We start from the raw sequence: 25,215 nt of genomic DNA on the forward strand, positions 1-25,215 counted from the left end.
GCATATCTGCCTGTAATTCTGTTGCAGAGCATTGGCTTCTGGCTCACGCATTTACCTTGATCCCTGTGTGAAAACTCGAGCATTTACCCATCTCCCATCTTCCAGCTGGAGGACAGGACCTTTTAAGTTTTATGCCTTTTTTTTTTTTTTTTTTTTTTTTTTGCGGTACGCGGGCCTCTCACTGTTGTGGCCTCTCCTGTTGCGGAGCACAGGCTCCGGACGCGCAGGCTCAGCGGCCATGGCTCATGGGCCCAGCCGCTCGACGGCATGTGGGATCTTCCCGGACCGGGGCACGAACACGTGTCTCCTGCATCGGCAGGCAGACTCTCAACCACTGCGCCACCAGGGAAGCCCTTATGCCATTTTAAAAACAGGTATTATAATGGTATCGCTCAAATACTGAAACATTTACTTTAGAAGGAACTCACAAAACAAACAAAAATCTAAGTTATTAAATCTCGATTATCCACTGTCATTTTAAGGCATAATTTGGAAATTAAGTTGATCGAATAAATGAAAAATAAATTGTTAGGGAAACTACCTCTGATGTAGGGTAGAGTGTGAACAGAATCAGGATACAGTGTGCTGCAGAGCTAGTTGGTTGTTTCCACTATAGTGAGTGAGATTCATTTTTTAGAGAAGGATAGACTTTGACCATCCTTCAAAATCCAGGAACAGGAAAACTGGCCACACTTCCAAGGCAAACATCACTTCATAACCTCCCATCACGTTTTTATTTAACAGATATCAGAGTAGCATTCACTAAGTGCAAAGCTCTGTGCCAGGGAGGGGCACAAAGATGAAAAGGCTCTGTAGAGACCCTCATGGGAGAGAGAAGAGACAAGCAATAATGAAAGGTAACAAAAGGGGTAAGGTGTGGGGACAGGGTGCCCAACACTGCAGCAAAGAGTCCAGAGGGGCCCCTGCAATCCTGGCCGTACCTGGGGTCAGAGGGTAGGGCAGGCAGCAAGCTTGGGGCCTCAGGTGTGGTGTGGCAGTGGGACCTGCTGTCCAGTCCCGGCCCAGCATCTCCATCAAGACTGTGGGCCTGGGGGTGCAGCAGGGGAGCTGTGCAGCAGCCAGGCCAGGCTTTTCCCCTTTCCTGCAGGTGAGGTTGCCTGGCCTCTGTATCCGTTTCCTCATCTGTTGAGAATGGATCAGTGATGCCTACCTCACACAATTATGATTATTAATGTATGAAATTGCTTAAATGGAGCCTGGCTTACAAAAGTGCTGCATTAATGAGGCCCATAGGGATGGTCTGAGTGACGACCTCAGGTTGTTGAGAGGGTCACAAAAATAATGCATTTCAGTAAGGATGGTACCTTATGCAGAGTGAGAACTCACGTGTTTGGGTCTTTTCTAACTTCTTTGAGACAAAATCCACATAACATAAAATTGATCTAACCATTTTTTAAAGTGTACAATTCACAGTGTTGTGCAACCGTCATCACTAACTCCAAGATATTTCCATCACCCCAACGAGAAACCCCTTACCTATTAGCAGTCAAACCCAACGATCCCTCCCTCCCCCAGCCTCTGGCAACCACTCGTCTGCTTTCTGTCTATAGATTTGCCAGTTCTGGGCATTTCTTACAAATGGAATCATATAACCTGTGGCCTTTTGTATCTGGCTTCTTTCACTCAGTGTATTTTGAAGGTTCGTACGTGTTGCAGTATTACCGACCCAGGTTCTTAGACTCTTTAATCAACAGAAATTGATAAGAGGCCAGATGAGAAATTCAGGCAAGGCTTTATTGGAACTAGTGCTGCGGCAGGAGGGAGTGAAAACAAATAAGTTCCCTTGCTCGCTTCTTGGGTGGAGGCGGGTGAGCAGGTCCCTTAAATGGAGCAAGGGTAGAGGCTGACCCATGGGTCGGACTGGAGGGGGGCTTAGGTGGTCTGCCCACTCCCCTCGTGGTGCTGTGTGCAGGGGGCCTGCGCAGTACCCTGCTTTTGCTCCCCACGCCTCAGAAGCGGCCGTTGGGTTTTGCTCTTTTTGTATCATGTTGTTCATAATTGGCCACAGCTGCACATATGTGCAGTTATTTTTCATCCCTTATATAGTTTCTTACTCGAGGAGACACCTGTCCAGGTGTAAGCACTGCCGCAAAGGGTCCCAGGTGCCAGCCTGTCTCAGCAGCATGTGTCAATACCTCATTCCTTTTTATGACTAAATAATATAACGTCGTTTGGATAGACCACCTTTTGTCTATCCATTCATCAGTCAATGGACATTTCAAATATTATTAATACTCCAGTTCTCAGGTTCTATAATTCCAAACCATGGCACCCTGTCTTTCAGGGACAAAGCATACCAAAAACACTGCCTCTATTTGGCCACGACTCTCTCGGGTTACCTCTGGAGGAGGGAGCCCCTGTTCTTTGGGTGAGAGAACACGGCCCTAAACATGTAGAGACCTGCTGAAGACCCTACGGCTTACAGGAAAACCTGGGATTTATTACTCCAGATTCAAGGGCCACTGGGCCAACCTAAGAAATCCTGTCTTTTGCGGAGCCGGATGCTCTGCACCATTTCCTCGCGGCTTACTCCAAGTCCCCTCCCAGGACCCTCGAAGGGAGCGAGACTGTCAGCGTCTCTCCCTCGGGCGGATCCTCTCCCCGCGGGCCTCCGGCCACGTGGCGGCATCCAGCCAATCAGCGCGGGGCGTCCGTAGTCTCGGCAACAGTTGCGTCCAAGCTCTGCAAGTCACGGGTCTCTTGCAAACTTGGTGTTACTGTTTTTCTGGTACCCCATACCCCCGCGCAAGCAAGCACACACAGACACACACGCCCACACGCACGTTCACACACTCTTTTCAGCACCCGCTTCCGGCGCCGCGACCACGGACTATTCTGAAGAGTACGAGGCTGTGTTCCGGTCTCTGCTCCGTAAGTTCACCCTAAGCTCCCAGGAATCAACGCCAGCTCCAGGAAGCCCTCAACCCCCGGGTGGACGGGTGCAAGTGGGGTGAGGACTACGACAGGGACGGATATCTCATTGTGTCGTCCTCTCTCTGGGTGCGGGGTTGCCAGGGAATCGGGGGCAGGTCGTGCATGTTTCTCAGATTTCCTTGCCCGGGCTGGAGGAGCAGGCCGAGTTGCTTTGGCTTGGAACCAGCGGCCCAACCCATGGGCCCGGGAAAGGTGTCCAGGCCCTCTGGCTGGCCCTACTTCTTCGCTAGACATTAGTGTGTTCAGTATAGGAGAAGGGCATGGAGAAGACCAGCAGTCTTCAAAATTTTGGTGATAGCCTGCTGTCTTTGACAAGCGCTGCAACTTCAGAGGTGAAAGCCAGATAAATGGATACTTACAGAAGAAGGGTCCAGGGGTGACACCCAGGAGTAAGAGGTCTGCTAAGTGCAGAGGATGGGGAGGAATGGTTCCAAGGTCCTGGAGAGCTCTTTACACTGGAGCTTCAATTAAGGATACAAGGAGTTATCCAAGCCAAAAGGGGGAGGAAAGGTATTCCAGACCAAGGGAACAGCATGCACAGAGGCCCAGAGACATGGGGTCTTCAGAAAACTGCTGGTAGTTTGAGTGTTGCTGGAGATGAGAGGCAAGAGGGGTCAGAAGGGAGAAGATCAGGAGAGATCTTGCGAGCCAGGAGATGGGGAGGCCACTGAGAATGACAGGATTGGATTGGGAGCGTCAGCAAATGCAGAGTCTGACTTGGCAAACTCACAATGTTGAGAGTGGGGCGATCTGGGACTGTCCCAAATTCCCAGGCCAAAGACACTGGGAGGTGAGGGAAAGGTGCCAGGCTAGAGGGGGCTGATTGGATGGGGAACTTGGAAAGAGTTCAGTCTTGGTTGGGTTGGAGATCCTTGTAGGCCGTACAAGTTGAGATGCTTTAGGAGCAACTGTATGTAGAAAGTTGGCGCTAATTCCAAGTCATAAATATGGGTATGGGTGTCCTCTGCATATGGAGGGCCATAGAAATGAGAGTGGAGGAGAGTGTTCGGGGGGGAAAAAAAAAAAAGAGTGCCCAAGTGTAAGCCTGGAGACTATCTACATTTTAGGAGTGGGTAGGAAAAGAGAAGCCAAGAACAAGTGGCCAGAGAGGTAGGATGGAACTTAGGGAAAGATTTGTATCAGAAGCCAAGAGGAAAGGAGAGAATTTCAAGGAAGTATTGAATTGTCTCCAGACACCTGAAGGGCTGTCCCAGAAAAGAGGGAACAAATGTGTTTTCTGGGGCATCGGTGGGAGAGGACTAGGACCAAGGGTCGTAGAAATTCCAGGGAAACAAATTCTGGGTCAATATAAAGAAGTCTTTTCTAGCAGTTAGAATTAGGCACTCACAATGTTAAGTAGAGAACACCCTGTCACTGGAGGTATACAAACAGGCAAAGTCCGCAGGGGCGTTGTAGAAAGAGTTCCCTGACCTGGGCAGGCAATGGGACGGACTAGTTGGCCGCTGAGAGCTTGCCTCATTAATCCCTGGGGAACATTTTCACACAGGCTCTACCCACAACCACATGGTGACCTCTTTTATTCGAAGAGCCCGCCTCACTTTTCTATCAACGGACAGAGGACCCCAAAGACTACTAGCATGCAAGCTTGGTGGGCCTGCAGCCTTCACTATGGAAGGGAAGGAGCGTAGGGGGAGGTTAGGGAGGAAACAGGAACCGAGTCCCAGCAAGGTAGCTTTGCAGGCCATTGTGAAAGAGCGTCGTTTACTCTAAGAGCAGGAGAAGCCATTTCAGTGAAGCCATTGCAGGGTTTCAGAGGGGGAAGTGATGCCTCTGGCTAAAGGCAGATCATGGATTTGGGGTCTAGGGGGCGCACAAGTGGAAGAGGCGAGACCAGTGAGGAGCATGTTTTGAATGCGTTCCCACGGTCTGCAGAGTACAGTTTAAACCCCTGAACCTGGTGCTGGAGATCACTCCAACTGTATTTTCTTCCATTAACCTCCTCCTTCACACACAATGTGCTTCTAATTTGTGAAACAGTTTAGTAACCCTGAAGTCCCTAAACCCCACCCTGATCGATCCCCATGCTGGCCCCTCTATCCCTTGAAACCCAACTCATTCTGAAAGCACACTCAACGTTCCCTACTGCACGATGACCTCCCAGATCCCTCGGTCAGCGTCTCTCCCCTGACTGAAACCACCTTGTAACCCCTCTGGTTACCCCACCTTGTTCTGTGCCAGCACACTGCCTGTTGGGCACCCAGCCAGTACCAAGCACTGGGTAACTTTCAGTAAATGCTGGTTTGATGAATGACTAAATTTTCAGTCGTACCAAACATCTTGTCCTCAAAGAAATGATAAATGGGTTGTTGAGAAGTACTTACTTCTGTCCACATTGATGTATACACACTTTAATTATTGTATGAAAGGAATACATGGGCATTGTAAAGAGACTTAACAAATGTACTGACTGTTCACTTTGTGCCAGGCTGGGTACCGGGGACGCACAGGAAGTAAGACACAGTTCTCGCCATTGGGAAACTCACAGGCTGTTGGGAAAGAAAAGTATCTTCATCCAGAAAAATATGGTAAATGCTACGAGGGGGCTAAGCATAGGGGCTATGGGGACCAAGAGGGGGACGAGGGAGAGCCTGGGGTGCTTCAGGCGACCGTAATGCCTGAGCTGAGCCTCAAAGGCTAGGTAGGGAATAATCAAGTGAACAGGGGAGAGACAGAAGCGTGTTTCAAAGACAGGAAAGAGCACAGTTTGGGAGGGGGCAGGAGGGGGGAACTACGGAACCACAGTCAGCTTAGTTTAGGTACAAATACAAGGTGAGGCAGAAGGAATGAGAGAAGGAGCTGGAGAAATTAGAGGGGTTGGCAGGAGTGGGTGGGACAGGTGGGGCTAAGTTAAGGAGATTGAACTTTATTCTAGAGGCAGCTGGGAGCAATAGAACGGTTTTAAGCAGGAGAGTTTGGGTTTTAGAAGGAAAATGATGGTGACAATATTTTTAATAATAATGCTGTATCCCTTCTGAATTTCAGAACATTCCCACACCTGTTATTCATTTGATCTTCATAATAGCTTCGGAAGGTTGCTAGAGGAGAGTTTATATCATTTTAGGCATAAAAGAATTGAGACTCAGCAGGATTAGGTGACAGCCTGGGGTAATATCAAGTAATGGCTAAGAGTTGAGCTCTGGGGCCAGACAAACCAAATTCACGTCCCAGCTCTGCTACTAATCAGCTGTGTGACCTTGGGCCTCTCTGGGCCTCGGTGTCCTTACCTGTAAAAATGGGTGTAAATCATGATGCCAACCTGTTACGTCTGTCCACTTGACTCACCAGATATCTACCGAGCTCCCACTATATGTTGGCACCGTGGAGGTGCTGGGACTCCAGCAGGGAACAAGAGAGATGAGATCTCGGTTCACAGTGTATTGGAAAAACATAAACCAAATAATTGCACCAGAGGTTTCAAATGCAACTGTCTGCCTGAACCAAGCCCTTACTGAATGAAATGAGCTGCATGTGAGACGATAGGGAATGGCGAGGCCTATGGCAAGCTGCAGAGCGCATGCCCCAGCCTAACGCAGTGCAAACTGGAAAAGTTTAAGCAAACAAGTATGTCAAGCAGAACAGGACCCTAAGCCTCATTCAGTATGAGGGCTGCCAGTTTGCAACCCTTGATTTACATACTTATGATAAGTGGTCTGAAGGAAAAGTACAGAGATAACATGAGGATACAACACAGCCTGAAGCTGGAGAGTGAACATTTGGTCTGACACGTGGAGAATGAGGAGGAGCGAGGAGGCGATGGATGGGGGAGGGAGCATTCCTGGCAGGGGGAGCAGCGTGTGCGGAACCCTTAGGCAGGATGGGGCTTGGATCATTCAGGGAACAGAGAGAATGCCAAGACGTCTGGACAGGGTAAGGAAAGACAGGCAAGTGATGAGGCAGGAAAGGTTGGCGGACGAGGGTCATGGGACTTTATTTTGAGGACTATGAAAAGTCATGGAAGTATTTCAAAATGGGGGGAGGGTAAGTATATAAAAAAATAATAACAGTGCACTTATTATGAACAAACTGGGCTGACCCTAAACATCTCCACCACTCAATAAGGTCATTATCCCCATTTTACAGATGAAAAAATTGAGACCCTGCAAGGATAAGTGATCATGGCCCCAGTAAGCGGCAGGGCCGGAACTCAGACCGGAGCGTTCTGGCTGCAAATCCTCTGCGCTTTACGGCACTAGGCTGCCTCAGTTGATCAGACCAGATCAGAATGGCATTTTAAAAAGATCATTCTGATTGCCAAGGAGTACTGGGGGCGGGGGGAGTGGGGTGGAGTAAGATTAGAATCTAAGAAGTTTCATGAGAACGCATATAAATCTCTTAGCATAGTGCCTGCCGTTGGGATTGCCCAGTCACGTTAGATGTAATTATTTTCATCAGCATAGCGAGGCAACAATAACGCCAGGCCTGGAACCCAGGTGCCCTGATGCCCAGCCTGGCGCTGAAGCATGTCTCCTTCCTGACTCCTTTGGTCCTCTTCCTGAAAGGAACTCACGTTCTAACCCTCTTCCAGGGTTGTACCAGTCTGAGTCCTTGGTTGACGATGGAAGTGCCAGCAAGGAGCTCGTGTTCAACCCTGACGCGGTCATCGCCCACTGCTTCAAGCAGTTCAAGCGGGAGGACTTCCACCTGCCTCAGAGCCGCCGGAGGATCATCTTCTTGCCTCGAAAGGAGGCTCTGATGCCCGTCAATCCCACCCCCCACCCCCAGGCTCCCCCTGAGCCCACCCCCAGCTCCAAAGCCCTGGAAGTTGGGGACACCCAAGAACAGCCAGAGGACCCAAGGGCCTGGCTGACCCAGAGGCTGAGGGTTCGGCAGGACCTGGAGTCATTTGGCAGCATAGAGAGGTGGCTGCAGAACAAGTCCAGACTCACGCCTTCGGAAGCCAAGGTCCTACACGAGAGCCACAAGGAGCGCGAGGCCCGGCTGATGGGCCAGCTGGCCACTCCCAGAGACACCGAGGTGAGCAGCCCCAGTTGCCAGATGCGGACACTTCGGGTGTTAGGGGCATGCTGTCATTTCACTCCCTTGAATTAAGCAGGATGGGGATCTTTTACCCCCACCCCCACCCACCATCCCCCTCCCAGTCCCAGGGGAGCAAACAGAAGTCCTAAAAAGGTGTATTTGTTATCTATTGCTGCATAACAAATACCCGCAAGGTGACTTAGAGCAACAGATGTTCATTATGTCACTGCTTCTGAGAATGAGGAAGCTGGGAGGAGCTTAGCTGGATGGCACTGGCTCAAGCTCTCATCTCAAGATGCTGGCCTGGGCCACAGACACCTGAAGGCTTGACTGGGCAGGATGACCTGCTTCCAAGCTGGCTGCTGGCAGGAGGCCTCAGTTCCTGGCCACATGGGCCTCTCCCAGGGCTGCTCGAGTGTCCTAACCACATGGCAGCCGGCTTCCCCCAGAGCGAACAGTCCAAGAGAGCAAGGAGGAGGCTGCAATGCCTTTTATAACCTCATCTCAGGAGGTCTCAGTTTCAGAAGTTTCACACCATCACTTCCACCACAGTCTGTCAGGAGCAAGTCACTAAATACTGCCCACATTCGAGGGGAAGGGGGTTGAGCTCCACCTTAAAAGGGAGGACGGTTGAAGAATTTGTGACTATATCTTAAAACCACCCCGGGAGGAATCATCCCTGGCATTCATCTGTGGGGCATTTTGAATACTCACTGTTCATTCATTGGTTCATTCATTTGTTGAGGGACTGTATGTGCCAGCAGGTGCTCACAGGGCTACTGTGAGGATCACAGCTGGGAGGTTGGAAGAAAATTTTTTATAAATTTGTATATGTATTTATATATATTATACATATAAGTCCCTTTTATAAATATGAAAATAGAAGCTCAGTGAGGCCATACATTGTCCAAGCCCATAGGGATAGTAAATGGCAGTCAGTAACCAAAGCCCTCATCTTCCAACTCTTTGCAATACAGACACTGTATGGGACATCTCCTTACAATACAGACACTTGAAATTTCTCCCAGTTCAGGTAAAGCTGGCATAAGAGGTCAGGTAACTTGGGTTTAAACCCAGCTCTGCTCCTTCCTAGCTGTATGATCTGGGCCTCAGTTTCCTCAGCTGTTCAGTGGGGATAACCATTGTGCCTAATTCCTAGGGCCACTGTGACATCTAAATGGACTCATTTATATGTGGTGCCTGAGACAGTGCTGAGCGTATCGTGAGCACTCAATAAATGTTTGCCATTTTTATTATTATTGCAGACTTACTGATGTCATCTGGGTCGGCCCCCAAACTTCAGAGTCAGTCCTTGGTGTAATCATAGTCAAAAGCCAACTTTCATGGGTCCAGCACACGCTTTCCTGCCGGCAGCACAGCATCTAGGTATAAGCACAGGTCTTGGGTTAGAAACCCAGCTCCACCGCTTACCTGCTGTGTGAGCCCGGGGAGGTCACTTCACCTCTCAGCCTGTTTCTTCACTTGTAAAAAAAGGGAAACTAATACCTAATACCGAATTCACAGCATTGTTTCCTTCATTCAGCAAACCGTCACTGCCTACCTGCAGAGGGCCGGGGGCTTTGTTGAGTACAAGGATAGGAGGTGGGGTATGTAGCTAAATAAGACACGGTCGTGCTCTCAAGGTGTTCCCGTGCTAGCGGCAGAGGTGGACAGAGCAGATTAAGGACTCTACAGTTTGCCACAGGCCATGAATAGACTCTAATACCCTGAGGGGCTATAAGCTAGGGAACAGCAAGGCCCTTTGTAAACTGTCCAAGTGCTGCACCAAAGTAAAGGAACATTATTCCTAAGTACAGTCTCCCTCGGCATCTGTTGGGGGGAACCCCACAGATACCAACATCTGAAGATGCCCAAGTCCCGTATATAAAAGGGCAGAGTATTTGTATATAATCCCCAAGCATCCTCCGTATAAGGAGGATAAATCATATCTAGATTACTTAGAATACCTAATATAACGTAAATGCCATATAAATGCAATGGAAATTTTATGTAAATAGTTGACAGCCAACAGCCATGACAAATTCAAGTTTTGCTTTTTGGAACCTTCTGGAATTTTGGGGGGGAATATTTTCTATCTGTGGTTGGTTAAATCCGTGGATGTGGAGCCCGTGGACCCGGAGGGCTAACTGCATTCCCGTTCACCTGGAAATGGAGGAGTAGGATTTGGATAGGAAGAGAAAGAAGGAGAGGTGTTCCAGGCAGGAGGCCCAGAAGGGGCAGAGGCTGGGAGGTGAGGGCAGCGGCAGTAGGAAGCTCCGGGCTGGGGCATGAATGTGCACCGAGAGCCCAGTGCAATTATAATACTGACTGGTCTGACAGGAGAGATGTGGATAAGAATAAAGTTTTACTTCTCATATTGTCCAAGCCTCTTGTTTCTTATGGGAAATTGGAGGCCCACAGAAGCCAGATCCCCCAGGCGTCCCGTGGCAGGACGCACCTGCCGGAATCCAGCGCTCCTTGCCCTCCCCCTTGCTGTCTGTTCAGGGTGGCTCAGACTCTCTCTCTCCCATTTCTAACTCTGGGGATCTAGCTCCATCGGCCTGTCTCCCCCAAACTCTACCCCACTCTCTTGCCTTTTTCAGAAGAAAAGCCCGCGACCCCTCCACCGGCAGGTGCCCCAGCTACAACTGCCCAAACCCTCTGCCCTGTCGGCCTTGTACTCTTACCTGTGCAGCCACAAGATCAAGATCCAGGAGATATTTCACAAGGTGGAGCAGGGCAAGAAACAGAGGATCTCCAGGGAGGAGTTCATCACGGCTCTGAAGGCGGTAAGCGCCTCCCCCGCCCCCGAGGCTGGCCTGACTGGGGGATGGAGGGTGCCCGTGCACCACCCTCCCCCCCGCTGCCCCCTCCCCAGATCCTGCTCCGACTATCAGCCGTATTACTTATAAAGCCGCACTGGTATATGTGGCTTAACCTGAGGCCCCATCAGACCCCTAAGGCCACCCTGCACCGACCTGACCTTGAAAGGCCCTAGCTGAGTGGGAAGTCTGTGGAGTCAGCCCCATAACCCGCCAGCTGCTTGGAGAATCACGCCAGAACTGAGCACAGAGAGAGCTGGGCCTTCAGTCCTGCCTCTAGAACCTTCTAGAACTTCTGGAACCGTCATTGGCATATGACTCACCCGGGGTCTTGTTAAAATGCAGCTTCTCTCTCAGCTTCCATCTTGTTAAAATGCAGCTTCTTGTTAAAATGCAGTGGAAGCGCGGAGTCCTAACCACTGGACCGCCAGGGAAGTCCCCCCAAGATGCTGCATTCTAACAGGCTCCCAGCGATGCCTGTGGTACAGGTCCACGGACCACACTTTCACAGGTTATTCAAAAATTCAAATTAGTTGTAAATAAATAAAAATCCAGTTCCTCAGTCACAGCAGCTATAGTTGGAGTGCTCAATAGTCACATGTGGTGAGTGGTTCCTCCACTGGATCCCTCAGACATAGAACATTCCCCTCATCCCTTCTGTCGGTCTAGCAGAGGTTTGCTAACTATGGCCCAGGAGTCAAATCCAGCCAGTCTCTTGTTTTTGTAAATAAAGTTTTTTTTCCTGTAAATAAAGTTTTATTGGAACACAGCTACACTCATTATTCTACATATCGTCATGGCTGCTTTCATGCTAGGAGGGCCGAGTTGAGTAGCGATGACAGAGATCACGTGGCTCCCAGAGCCTAAAAATATTTACTATCTGGCCCTTTCCAGAAAAAGTTTGCTGACTCCTGGTCTGGGTGAATTAAGCTTTTATATATTTTGAATACAAGATAGCTTTTAAAAAAACTTTAGGAAGGGGAATGCTACATCTTTTATGGTCTTAAATCATCACCAGTTTTCCCACTATCATTTTATGACGTGTAATTATCGAAACAACATTTGAAAGCATTTAAAACAACAACAAATAAAGGGTTGTTAATCAATGTAACCCAAAGGATAAAACATTAAATCCTTTAGCACCAGGTGAGTTCTGATCTTCTTTAAGTAAAGCTCAGTGAATAATATCTACAGTCTAAAGAAGCTGACGAAGTTGTATTTCCTTTAAAGCTTTTCTTCTTGAATATTCGATATTGCTGGCAAGCATTTTACTTCTCCGAAGTTGCTCACCATCCTTAAAGGAGTAATGTGTATCAGATTTCCGATTCTTTTTTACTTCAGTTCAGGGAGGCTTATGTGTCCCTCATGGACAGGGATGACAGACGTAAAATCCTTCTTCCAGCCCAGCACAGGAAGGCTGTCATTGAGATTGGAATGGAGTGGGGAGGGAGGCCAGAGGAAGAAGTAACAGACTCTGCAAAGATGACGATATGTCTGGACTGGGTTTTGAAGGAGGGATAGGAGTTTTTCAGGCAGGAAGTGGGAAATGTCTGAGTAAAGGCAGAGGGTGAGAACGTGTAGGGTGTGTTCAGGGCCCCGGGGAAGGGCTCTGAGCTCCTGGGCAGAGACCTTGGGTGTGAGCTGGGAGTGGCTGAGGATGAAACTAGACGGGGAGGTGAGGCCAGGCTGGCTGTCCTGGCAGGAAGTTTGGAGCTTGCCCGCCCGCCTTGGGGCTTCTCTTCTCTCCTCAGGTTGGAGTCCCTCTGAAAAGCCAGGAGGTGGAGGACATCGTGATCTGTCTCAGCTCTCTGGGAAAGCACAACAGCATCACTGTGGATAACCTGGCCAGCACCTGCAAGCAGTGGTCTTCGGCTCAGCAGAAAAGCACCCTGGCGACTGCAACAGAGTGTACATATCCACCTCCACCCCCGTGTCTCCACTTCCGCATCCTGGGAGCCAGTGTGATGGAGGCAGCCTTGGCTCACTTGAGTGTGTTCTCCACCTCTGGCTTACTATAGGTGGGCCAAGCCTCCCTCTGGTATTTCCAGGCCCAGAGATCAACCGCGGGGTAGATATTCTCTTGAGTGCCCAGCTACCGGGTCCATTCGAAGATGAATGGGGTCCAACCCTATCCTTAAAGGAGGATTCTCAAAGGGTGGTTTTAGCCCATCAAAGCCCACCTGATAGGCTGAGACTGACCCAAAGGGCAAGCCTTTCCATTTGTATGTGGGTCCAAGCCTTCCCACTATTAATCTACATATTATTGATAAAAAGTTAACTAGAATTCAGAAACTAGAATTAGTACATGTTTAGAGTTTACTGGAAAACCTACTTTGGTGTTCTACTATCAGGGATATTAGCAGGGCTGCTGTGAACAGTTGTATAGGTTGTGTACAGCTCAAGTTCCATTTGCCAAGCTGTGTGCTTGTGAAGCCACATCTATCCAGAGGAAGCACAGAGGCAAGTTAGAAATGAACCAGCCGTAGCTCTGCCTATGAATTTACAACACAGGGTACATCATGTTTTTTGTTTGTTTGTTTTTTTATTGTTAGTGCCACTATTGTAAAAAAAATTTTTTTGAACTATAGATAAAATTAAAGCCCTCCCTTGACTACTACCCACCATTCCAGAGTCCTCCTCAAATATAAACACCTCTCTCTTCTTCTAAATGAAACAAATCTTGCTTTGTCCCCACCCTCAGGTTGGCAGGAATTTAATTTCAGACACTTTTGTGAGGGTGGACGTGGGGGGACCTCCTTGCCCTCCCTGAGGTCATGTAAAAGCCCTGGGAGGGCAGCAGAGGGGTTTCCTTACGGAGGTGAAGATTTGGGCGGGGTCTCTGGAGTTCAAGGTTACACGGAGCTGGGTGCTTAGCGTCCTCACGGGTAGGTTCTTTTAGAGACGCCTCGCTTAGCGCATCCCCTCCTCAGTCCCACAGGGTAGCGAGATTTCTGACCTCAGGTCTCAACAAGCCTCCAGGCCGAGACACCGTCACCCCAGGCACAGTCTCCGTCCCTCTCAGAACCCCAGGGAACCTGAGTGTCCCCACTGTAATGAGATCCTGTACCCTTTGTGTCTGGTGCATCCTTGAGGTCTCCTCGAGCTGGGTGGGCTTTCCCACCCACACTCTTTTTGCCTTGTCATTATGCATTACCAAAGCTTATCGTTATCCGCGTAGTTGGGTGCAAGTTATTTGGTGAATGATCAGACTGCCCCAGACACAAACGTGCTGGTACACGTTTGCAGCAAAGGTATTTGGGACCTATTATTCCCTAAGAGCCAAGAGCAGGTATCTGCTTGGCCGGTGCTATCTCAGTGTCCTCACTGAGTTCCTTTTCCCTGGAGAGCAGCAGTGGGCAAGGTAAGCGGACTTGGGTATCTCTTGCTTTGCTTAAAGGGGCAGTAGCATCAAGAGTCTGGACGCCTGGCTTACAAGGGAGAAGGCAGTGGCTTTGGGGCACCCCCTGTGGGCTGCAAAGCTTTACCCTCATTTACCCACAGCATTAGGTCATTTTCTCCTTCCAGTCCTGGGAGGTCAGGGCTACTACTCATGCTTTGCAAGGAGGACGCTGAAGCTTGGAGAGGCTGAACACCTGTCCACAGTCTCAAAACTAAAAGGTGGCAGGGCCAGGATTTCATTTCTTCCCAGGACAGTGGAGGCCTAGAAACAGGATGCTAGAGGATAAGAATGGCAACAGGAGGGCTTGTGGTCACGGTGCAGGTGACGGAGGAGGTGGCCACACTGGAGACTGAAGAAGGGACACCTTCAAGGTGCACCTCAGATGGCACTGACCGGACACGTGGGCACCTGCTTGGTGACATTGGTTAACTGCTTGATGGATTCCATGGCTGGGCACCCTCTCAGTTCCTCCTTCCTCTGTCTCTTCCCTCTGCTCCTAGACTATAGATCTGCCAAGGACAGTGGTTCCCCACAGAGTCCATCCAAGAAGCAGCAGGTGAATTTAGCCCCAGAGCCTCTCAAGATGGACCTGCTGACCATGCCCGTGGTCGACACCGAGATGGAGGCACGGCCCACGACCCTGGAGGAGATGGACGATGTGGGCAAGGGGTACCGCGAGAAGAAGCAGCAGAGCAAGGTGCCCCCGCCAACAGGGGAGGGATGGGGCTTGGAGACTGGGCAGGCCTGGGTTCAAATCCACTGCCCCTGCATCACCTTCTGGCCTGGGGAGCTCTTAGTAGGGGGGCTTCCTTACCTCCCTGTTGCCTCTTCTGTATGTAAGAATGGCACTTACCTCACAAGGTTTCTGTGAAGATAAAACGAGATGATGCATCTGAAAGTATCCCCTTCCTCCAACTCTTTAATTATGACTTCGCATCCTGAGCCCCGGGCTGCATCTTTATCACAGCTGGAATCCAGGAACCTGGCCTGGGGCCTGGCGCTGAGTAGACACTCCAGAAACAATGTGACGAGTGAAGGAAGGGAATAACTGATTACATGAGTTAATTCATCCAATAAATATTTATCGAGAGCCTGTGATGTGTCAGGCACCGTTCTAGGTGCTGCCTAGAACAAAACAGCCCCAGGCCCCAGGAAGCTGAGAGTCTAGTCAGGGAGGCAGACAGTACTAATATAATACTATCAATAAATATTTTCTACTATATACTTTTTTTGTTTCTTTTTGGTTGCTTGGGGTCTTCCTTGCTGCGCATGGGTTTTCTCTAGTTGCAGCGAGTGGGGGCTACTCTTCATTGCAGTGTGTGGGCTTCTCATTGCGGCGGCTTCTCTTGTTGCGGAGCACGGGCTGTAGGTGCACGGGCTTCAGTAGTTGTGGTGCATGCGGCATGTGGGATCTTTCCGGACCAGGGCTCGAACCCACATCCCCTGAATTGGCAGATGGATTCTTAACCACTGAGCCACCAGGGAAGTCCCTCTACTATATACTTTTTATAGTATAAGTATGTATGTATATATATACATATATAAAATAAAATGTCAGGTATTGGTAAGTGTTATATTGACTAAGATCTGATTAAGTTGCATGATGAGAAAACCCAGAATGTTAGAGCAAGGATCAGCAAACTTTCCCTGTAAAGGCCCAGATAATAAACGTTTTAGGCTTTGCAGACCATGTGGTCTCTGTCACAACAACTCGGCTCTGCCATTGTAGCATGGAAGCAGCCACAGACAACAGCTAAACAGATGAGTATGGCTGTGTGCCAATAAAACTTTATTTATAAAAGCAAGTGATAGGCCAGATTTGACCTATAAGCTATACTTTGCTGATTCTGATTTTATTGTATTTATTTATTTTTTAACAAAAACAAGGAAAATTTTGTTAATAGTTGACTACATCAGAGCAGTGATTCAAGTAGACATCAGAAACTACTTTGGTCTAATTAGAATAAGAGATTTCTATTTTAAAATGCACTCTCAGGGGATTTCCCTGGTGGTCCAGTAGTGAATCCACCTTCCAATGCAGGGGATGTGGGTTTGATCCCTGGTCAGAGAACTAAGATCCCACATGCCACGGGGCAACTAAGCCCGCACGCCATAACTACTGAGCTCACGCACCTCAGCTAGAGAGCCTGCGTGCTGCAAACTACAGAGCCCACGTGCCCTGGAGCCCATGTGCCACAACTAGGTAGAGAAAACCCACATGCCGCAACTAGAGAGAAGCCCGCGCACTGCAACGAAAGATCCCGCATGCCCCAGTGAAGATTCCACGTGCTGCAACTAAGACCTGATGCAGCCAAAAAAATAAGAAAAAAAAAAAAAAAAAACCTTAAAAAAATTAAATAAATAAAAAATTCATTCTCAGACTTCCCTGGTGGCCCAGTGGTTAAGACTCCACGCTCCCAATGCAGGGGGCACGGGTTCGATCCCTGGTTGGGGAACTAAGATCCCACATGCCTCGTGGCACGGCCAAAAAATATGTATTCTCATACTCAAAATAGCTATTTAATCATTTCTTCATAATACATACTAAGGTAAGCAATGACCTCCATTAACAGCTGATTCTGATCTTAGAAGCTTTAAAAAGATAGACTTTTTCTTTCCTTACAAAGAAATAAGGCCAAAAGTGGCTGTACGCTCCCCAGGCCTCTTCTATACCTTCAATACCTTGCTCTGTCATCCTTAACACGTGGCTTCCACTTCAAAGTCACAGGTGGCTGCACCTAATTTAAATTCTCACACAGCCAGACAGTTGAATGTAATGTTTCAACAGGACACCTCTAGGGCCTAGTGTATGTATGATACAGTTGTGTGTGCGCTTCCGTGTAAGGGGCTGTGCACACAGAACCGCACACGCTGACCATTCAGATGCTCTTCCGGGGATCACCTTGACCACGTGTGATTTTTCCTCCCAAGCCAGACTTCAGAACCTGCCTTCTTTGCTGTTGCCCCTCACGGGGGCCCGGCGGGAGAGGTATATGAGGCTCTACGTCTGCCTTGGGCCAGGAGGTGAGGAGGGGTGAGTGCCAGCCTCTGCTCTCTCCACAGCTCACCATCCCCTCCATCCAGTACACGGAGCACAGCGGGAACAAGCACTTTGATGAGCACTGCCTCCTGTCCACCATCCACGGGGAGATGGAGGCGGTGATCAACAGGTCGCGCACCAGCACCTTTCTGGTCTACCTGCAGTGCTGGAAGCTCTGCAAATCCTACAGCCTCCCACTGACCGAGGACGTCCTCATGAGAGGTAAGGGCCTCGGGGCTGGTCCTCCGGAAGGTGCCAAGGGGGCCCACAGCCAGGGCGAGGATGGCGTCCACCTGAGGTCTGTCCTTCTCCAGCTGACACACATCAAAGCACGCCGCTGCGGCCTGTGGTGGGGACATTGCGGGGCCGGGCGGTGGGGGTGGGGGATGTTGGTGGTGGAGGGAGGAACAGCCCCGCCCGGTTCGCTCTTAGATGGGATTTTACAGCCCTGCAGGGCTGCAGGCTTCACAGGCCTGGAGGTCTGGGTTCCCCAGTCTAGAGCAGGAAGCGCCAGGCCAGGAGTTCCAGGTGAGGGAGCCAGAGGTTGGGCACAAAGAAAGGATCCCGATTTCAGAGAGGGAGTCTGGCTGGAAGTGGTAACTGCTATGATGCATTGGGTGCTCCAAACCACTTGTCTAGGCCAGGCCTGTTTCTTGGTGCTTCTATCACACGGAGGGAAGAAGGCACCGGGAGACAGGTTCTGCTGAGGCCCTTTGCTCTCTGCTCAGACCACAGGCCTCCACCCTGAGATTTCCTACTGGTTCTGCCCTCTGCGTGGGGGAAGGATTGTGTTTTCACACATGCAAGCAGAGCTGAACCCTCCACATCTCTGGGTGTGTGCTTCTGAGACATGGGACAGGGGAGTGTCCCCATAACCCCCTGCTGACCATGTAGCAATGCCGGCATCCCACATTTATGAGTTTATTTATTTAATGGGCAGGTCACTGTCTGTGCTTTAAAAACATGGAGTGAGCTGCACTTGAGGGCAGAGGTTTTCCCATAGGAACTCTGCAGGAAGGAGCTGTGGCCATACTGGGCATGTAGCTTTCTCAAAAAAGGGGGCCCCCAGAGAGTAGTGTGACTTACCTGAGAACAAGAGTTGACAGTCACAATTGATTGTTTCCATCTTTTCCCCCAGATGGAGGGAAACACGTGCTAAATGTACAGGGCCTTGGGTCTTGTATTAGTTTGCCAGAACTGCCATAACAGAATACCACAGACAGGGGGCTTAAACAGCAGAAATGTATTTTCTCACAGTTCTGGAGGCTAGAAGTCCAAGATCAAGGTGCCAGCAGGGCTGGTTTCCTCTGAGGTCTCTCTCCTTAGCCTGCAGGTGGCCACCCTCTGGCTGTCTCTTCACATGGTGTTTTCCGTGTACACATGCACCCCTGCTGTCTCTCTGTGTGTCCAGATTTCCTCTTCTAAGGATACCAGTCAGATTGGATTCAGACCCATCGTAACAGCCTCATTTTAGCTTAATCACCTCTTGAAAGGCCCTATTTCCAAATACAAATTCTGAGATTCTGGGAGTTAGGGCTTCAGTATATGAATTTGGGAGGACACAAGTCAGCCCATAACAGGTCTATACAAGGGGAAGTGGCCAAGGGCCTTCAGGAACACAGGCCAACCAGCCTAAACGGTCATTGTCTGCTGCCCACGCTGCCCACCCCTTGCTTGGGCGGCCACTTGCTGCCCGCCTGGGTGGGGAGGGCAGAGACAGTAGGAGACCCCACTGCTCTGGACACCAACTTTTCACCACATCATCGTTCCTTCCTCCTCCCTTGTGGAGCCTTGTCTGCCTGGATCATTTACATCCCCTGGTCTTGGCTAGCGGTGGAGCTGCAGCTGTGTCTTCTAAAATACCAGCATGCTTGCCAGGTACCCGAAGGCTCCTGTGGGCTAGGTCTTTTCCCCGGACGTGCCCCTTGGTCTGTCCCCACCAGAGGATCGAGCCTCTACTGATTCTCTCCACCACTGGCTTTTGCTGGCTCCTGGGTCCGCATACAGGTGAGCTTCACCTGTCTGCAGGATCCCACCACCCATGGGCACACGGGCATCTGTGGGTGGCCTTCCTTTTGCTTCTGATTGGTCTAGATGGAAAAGACACTGGTCCATCTCTGACCACTGTCCTGGCCACTATCTGTTGGCTGTCCTTATGACAGAGGCGTGATCTGCTGTGGCCCAAGAAGCACAAACACGGGGATTTCCAGGTCTGTGTTCAAGGCTAGAGCTTGTGTTCAAGGTCTCAAGCTTATGGGCCGGAACTCCAGAACATCGAGGCATTTCCCGTCCCCACTGAATATAGCTTTATTATTTTTCTCCCCCTGATTTTATAGATAATCCATGCTCACTTATATTTTTTGAAAACATAAAAATAAAAATCCCCCCAGCCTGAGTTGACCAGCAATAATATTTTAGTGACTGTCCTTTCACAAGGGCAGTCTTTCTTTACTATGTACACAAAATTATTTATGTAAGTCATTTTTAAAGTCATATGTGTGTGTGTATATATATATATATATATATTTTTTTTTTTTTTTTTGCGGTACGCGGGCCTCTCACTGTTGTGGCCTCTCCCGTTGCGGAGCGCAGGCTCCGGACGCGCAGGCTCAGCGGCCATGGCTCACAGGCCCAGCCGCTCCACGGCATGTGGGATCTTCCCGGACTGGGGCACGAACCACTGCGACACCAGGGAAGCCCCTATATATATATATTTTTTTTTTTAAATGTAATTTTCAAAAATCATTTAAACCTTTAAAAAATGTTGACATGGCACGTCTCCTCCTTCCCTCCCCTCCCTTCTCAGCTCCGCAATCCCTGCCCTCCCCGCCCCAATAACCAGCATTAATAACCTGGAGAATAACCCTCCATCACTGTGTCCAGAACATGAGATGTTTGTGTGTCACCATCTTAGGACAAGCCCTGCTCAGCAGCTGCAGGAGGGCGGAGCCCCAGCCCAGTGCTTCTTACGTTCTTTACGAGGAGAAAACTGCCAGCGACAGGGTCTAAGTTAATCTAGTGAAGTCTTGGGTGAGCCCTCCCGTCCTCCTCCTGGACTTCTGACCAGGGCGCCCCTGCAGAGTGGGGTGTAGGGCAGCGCTCCGTCCTAACTACCCCCAGGCCTCGGGGCCACTGCTGCCCTAGCTGTGAACAGGCACCCTCACCTGTGGTCCTGTGAGCGGTACCGCGCCAGCCGTGCTTCCCGACAGCGTGCTGCCGTGACGCACACACCACCGTAGGGGAGGCTGGGACAGGGCCTGCGGGACGCTCTGCACTACTGTTTGCAATGTGCTGTGAATCTACAGTGATTTAGCAATAAAAATTTTTTAATGTATATAAGAAAAATCTTTTCAAACAAAAATGTGAATTTGTTAAAACAAACAGACAAACCCCCCGCTCTGCCCCAAAGCCTCGGTATGGGGAGGGGTCTTGGGCTGACAGGCCGTATTTCTCTTGCTGCTCACAGCCCTGATGTACCCGGGGGACAAGATCATTTTCCAGAAGGACGAGGTGCGTCCAATCCGGCAACCGGGAGGCTACTACTCGGACCTGAAGATCTTCAGTCCGAACCAGGCCCCGCTCCGATCCCAGGGCGTTTCCAAACCTGTGGCTCAGAAGGCTGAGAAGCTGAGTGTCGGCCCCTCCTCCCCCGCCTGCGCTCCTGTCCCACTGCTGCCCCTTTGCTGGGGGGCTGGGGGTCACGTTGTGCCAGTGTCTGTGTCCTAACCTGGCATGTCCAACCCAACTGATCACCATGGACTGGCCATGTGTCCCCGGGCACGTGTCTCTGCAGCCGCCTTGCCTCGTTCCCACGCAGCCACCCTCCTGACCACATCCTACGTGACCTCAAGCTCTCTGGAAAAGGTTAAAAAGAGGGACTTCTTAGAGAAACGGGGCTGGGTGTCAGGGCCCCTGCAAAGGACAGTGATGGCAGCCCCTTCTCTGTCCTGCCTTCTCTGGCAAAAGGTGGGCTTGCAGCCCCCCAGGAGGAGAACAGAACTCTGCACTGGGGCCTCCCCCTGACCCTCAGATCCCAAGTCCTCTCTAAGAAAATGTCCTCCTTTGTCAGGAGGTGACCCGAGGGCAGGCTATGAACCAGCATCAGTGCAGAGTGGAGAACGGCAGCATCCCTGCAGAGTGCAGGAGGAGGGGGCGGGCAGCTGACCAGATACCATGAAGGGGGGAGGGGTCCAAGATGGAACCACACCGTAGGTCACTGCCAGCTGCCTGCTAGGGTAGTCTGGCCAGAACAGCGAGGGTGGGATGCAGCAGAGCCAAGTGGAAATCCAACAGGCCAGCGGTTAAATGGACAAGTTACCTTACTCACTGAGCCTCAGTATGTTCCTCTGTAAAATGGGCACAACAGCTATTCCACACACAGTGAGGACCAATGAGAAATGCAAGTAAGCTTCTTAGCAGTTAGCACTCGAGCACCGATTGTTGTTGTTGTTTTAGCCTGCCCCGTCATGGCGTTCTCCAGTGCAGGAGTGGGCTAGGTCTGCAGGTGGGGCTGTCCACAGCCCTGGTTGGGAAGAGCTGAGCATGAGCCGGGCAGCTGGTGGCCTAGAGAGTCCTTTCTGATCCCCTAGTGACTGCCTTCCAGCCCCTGAGTGGCTGCCACCAGTTCCTGAGCCATGAACCTAGGGAACCTGAGAAGGTGACTTTTGTCCTGCTTAGGTGGGCCACAGTTATAAAGGATAGATGTCCCCCGGGGCAGGGGTGGACTGGTTTCATTGGCTTCTTTGAATACATTGTGAAAGATTCTGGAGCCAGACGCAGGCTTGCTGGGAAAGCGTGCTGTGGTGATTAGTGATGTCTGCCAGGCCTGAGGTTTGGGGCGTTAGCTTTCACCACCCTTGTCCTCAAGGCTGGATTCAGCTCTGGAAGGCAAGTGGGAGTCAGGGGCCCCAAAAGGACTCAGATTACTGAGCATGTCTCATAACCATCTGGGAGGTCTCTGTGCTGGGAAATGAGAAACCCGAGGCTCCACAAGGGGAGTGACTTGCCCCAAGTCACCCAGCCAGCCAGGCCTTGAGCCCAGGGCTATCATCCTGTCTGCCTGACCAATAGGGGCCCAGAGGTCTAGACACCCCAGCGCACTGTGTGTTCCACTGGAGCATGGGGGACAGAGTCAGGGCCCCACCCAGGTAGAAGAAGTTCTCCTTTCAGAGCTCTGGTCTGGACTCAGAAGTGGACCCCCTGTCACACTGACCTACTCCCCAAAGCCCCACTGACCTGGATTTCCTGTCTCCTGAAAAGATACCTCTCTCTCTCTTCTCCACTAGGAACATGCTGAAGAAAGTCAGCTTTAAGAAGTTTGAGGAATTCACCAGGTCTGTAGTGATCATCTAACTCTGGGAGGGGGGCGGGTAGGAGGAAGGTGCCCAGGACTCGCATGTTGCAGGGTACACGGTAGCACTGCATCTGGGACTCAGTGCCCAGGAGCTGAGGGGCATAAAATGACACTTAGGAGTGCTAGGCAGACACTGCTCTCCAGATGTTAACTCACGTAAATCCTCTCAACAACCCTATAAAGTTACTCTTAGCATTCCCATTTTGCAGAAGAGGAAACTGAGGTCCAGGAAGTTTGACTATCTTGCTCAAAGTCACATCTCTATTAAGTGGTGGAGCAGGGATTCGGACCCAGCTGTGCTGGCTCCAGAGGCTGCATTCCGAACAGCACATTAAAACGCCTCTGCAGAGCAGACAGTGTGCACTTAAGGGTTTGGGTTCAGAGGCAGCAGACTGGCACTCAAGCCTGTGCCCTGCCACTTGCTGGCTTGTGTGGTCTTGGAGAAATAACTCAGCCTCCTTAGGCCTCCAGGTCCTCGCTGGTGAGGCAGATGGGACAATAGAGCCCACTGCACAGCACTGTCGGGAGGGCTGAGTACTAGAGGGCTTAGCACGGTGCTGCACCTCCACTCTGCTCACAGCGGGCGGGCTCCGCTGGGAAGCAGCCCCAGCCGCCACCTGTCTCCATGACAACCGTCCCGTTGTCTTCTCCTTCTCCAGGAAGCTGAAGGCGAAGAGGCCCGGTGGTCCGCAGCTAACCCATCCCAATTTCTTCTGGCCGGGTCACCTCCTGGACAAGCTGAAGCTCTACCTGCCCACTGTGACCGTGGACCGGAGCCTGGCGCTCTTCAGTTGTGTCCAACACCGGTCCCAGGCCTACTCAGCCACCTACCATCCCGAACACTGGTGGCCCATTAAGGACATGAACTACATGACCTATGCCTATTACGATGCCCCCAAGATCTACCACATCAACTAGACTGGCCCAAGTGTCACCAAACCTAGCCATCCTGGGGCCGGGGGCCGGTATAGCTAGCAGCCCAGAGCCGTAGACGCAGGGACGGTATCAAAAAGCCAAACAAGAGAAGTCGTTTCAGTGGGAAGGCCCGGGCCAGCTCTCTCCAGACTCAAAGCGTGCAGTGTCTCAGAGGGTGGATGTGTCCAGGGAAAGATGTGGGTTTTGAGCATTTCCCTCTCCTGACCTCTGTCCTTTTGAAATAAACCACGTTGGAGTTTTTCTCATGTCACCTGTGATCCAGCTGATGTGATTTCCTGCTCAGGAGCTGTGGCCAGAGGGATGTTGGCAAGCTGGGGTCCTGAGCCTGGGAAAAAAACACACATTGCCTGGGGTTTTGACGGGGATGCCTGCATGGCACCTCCAGCCTCTCATCCTGGATCTCAGGGCCCACCAGGAAGCAGCAGGCAATGTGGGTACCCCTGTGCCCTTCTCTTGAAATAAGTGTCCCTCATCCCCCAAAGAATGAGCCATTTGGGTCACTACTTCTAAAACTCTTGGGCCTTTCACAAGTGCAAGCACACTGGTTCGTGAGCCCTTCCCCTGATTCGCCCACCTGACCCCCACATCAAGACATTTTCCTTCACAACACACACCCTGTGGACTGCTGTTAGCACAGTGCCTCCGTGCTCAGCATCCCAGTTGACTTCCACGGCCCACAGGGCAAGCAGGATTCGTGAGGTGTGGCATGGTCTCGTGAGGTGTGGTGCAGTCTCAACCCTACGGTGTGCCAGCTGTGTGATGTTGGACAAGACATTCCCTTCGCATTTCACGTTTCATGTCTCTGGCTCTCCTCAAACTCCCCTTCACAGTCAAAATCTCACGAAGGAGTTGTCAACACTTGCTCCCTTCCCTTCTCACCCATTACGAAGTCAACAACACCATCCACTTCAGCTTCTGTCTCCATCTGGCCCTGAAACTACTCTACCACAGATCACTGATGGATGACATGACATCCCTATCGTGTTCGGGCTCTGGAATCAAGGGCCGTTTTTTTGTTTTATTGTTTCCCCTCTCTTGAAATTTGATTTTCACAATAACCTTCAAAACAAAAGCTAGGGCTTCCCTGGTGGCGCAGTGGTTGAGAGTCCGCCTGCCGATGCAGGGGACACGGGTTTGTGCCCCGGTCCGGGAGGATCCCACATGCCGCGGAGCGGCTGGGCCCGTGAGCCATGGCCGCTGAGCCTGCGCGTCCGGAGCCTGTGCTCCGCAGCGGGAGAGGCCACAACGGTGAGACGCCCGCGTACCGCAAAAAAAAAAAACAAAAAACTAAAATAAAACAAAGAACAATTTAAAATGAGGCAGTCTAGCCCAATGGTTAGAAGTGTTTTTTTTTTTTTTTTTTTTTTTTTTTGGCGTCAAATCTCCATACTTCACTCTCTACATATGTAAAATGGGAAAACTAATAGAACTACCTCATGGAACTGTGCGAGGTCCACTGAACGAGAGCTGTTACAGTCTCATTGCTATTTATAAATTCACGTGAGAGAATTATTAAAATGTCGCTGTTTTGTTCCCTCCTGGCCACTAAGAGGCGCACTTCGGAAGAAGAAACGCGGGAGGCAGTATTCTAAAAGCTGGATTATCCTCCGGAGGAGCGGCTTCAATTCCTGGCGGAAGTGGATGCCTCCTCACCAGGTCTTAAGAGCTCAAAAACAATTCCAAGTTTTTACGTAGTCCAAACGGCAGGCAT

The 25,215-nt window shown here is 50.7% G+C and overlaps 1 protein-coding gene across 1 annotated transcript; it reads left to right on the forward strand.

Annotated features, from left to right (window-relative positions):
* Positions 1–1,318: 1,318 nt before the first annotated feature.
* Positions 1,319–23,739, forward strand: EFCAB12 (EF-hand calcium binding domain 12). The gene is made up of 10 exons (XM_032647965.1): positions 1,319–1,335; positions 2,702–2,892; positions 7,502–7,950; positions 10,557–10,742; positions 12,527–12,683; positions 14,676–14,872; positions 17,239–17,437; positions 20,682–20,841; positions 22,501–22,548; positions 23,228–23,739. The coding sequence occupies exons 1-10, from the start codon at positions 1,319–1,321 to the stop codon at positions 23,484–23,486; spliced, it is 1,863 nt and encodes a 620-aa protein (XP_032503856.1). The 3' UTR covers positions 23,487–23,739.
* Positions 23,740–25,215: the final 1,476 nt, after the last annotated feature.

This window comes from Phocoena sinus, chromosome 11, assembly GCF_008692025.1.
Source record: "Phocoena sinus isolate mPhoSin1 chromosome 11, mPhoSin1.pri, whole genome shotgun sequence".
Taxonomy (NCBI): Eukaryota; Metazoa; Chordata; class Mammalia; order Artiodactyla; family Phocoenidae; genus Phocoena; species Phocoena sinus.

Excerpts from the sequence above, each read along its gene's own strand:
- EFCAB12 (XM_032647965.1), top strand. Across the intron at positions 12,684-14,675 it reads CCTGGCGACTGCAACAGAGT|ACTATAGATCTGCCAAGGAC; the intron begins GTACATATCCAC and ends CTCTGCTCCTAG. Across the intron at positions 14,873-17,238 it reads AGAAGAAGCAGCAGAGCAAG|CTCACCATCCCCTCCATCCA; the intron begins GTGCCCCCGCCA and ends CTCTCTCCACAG.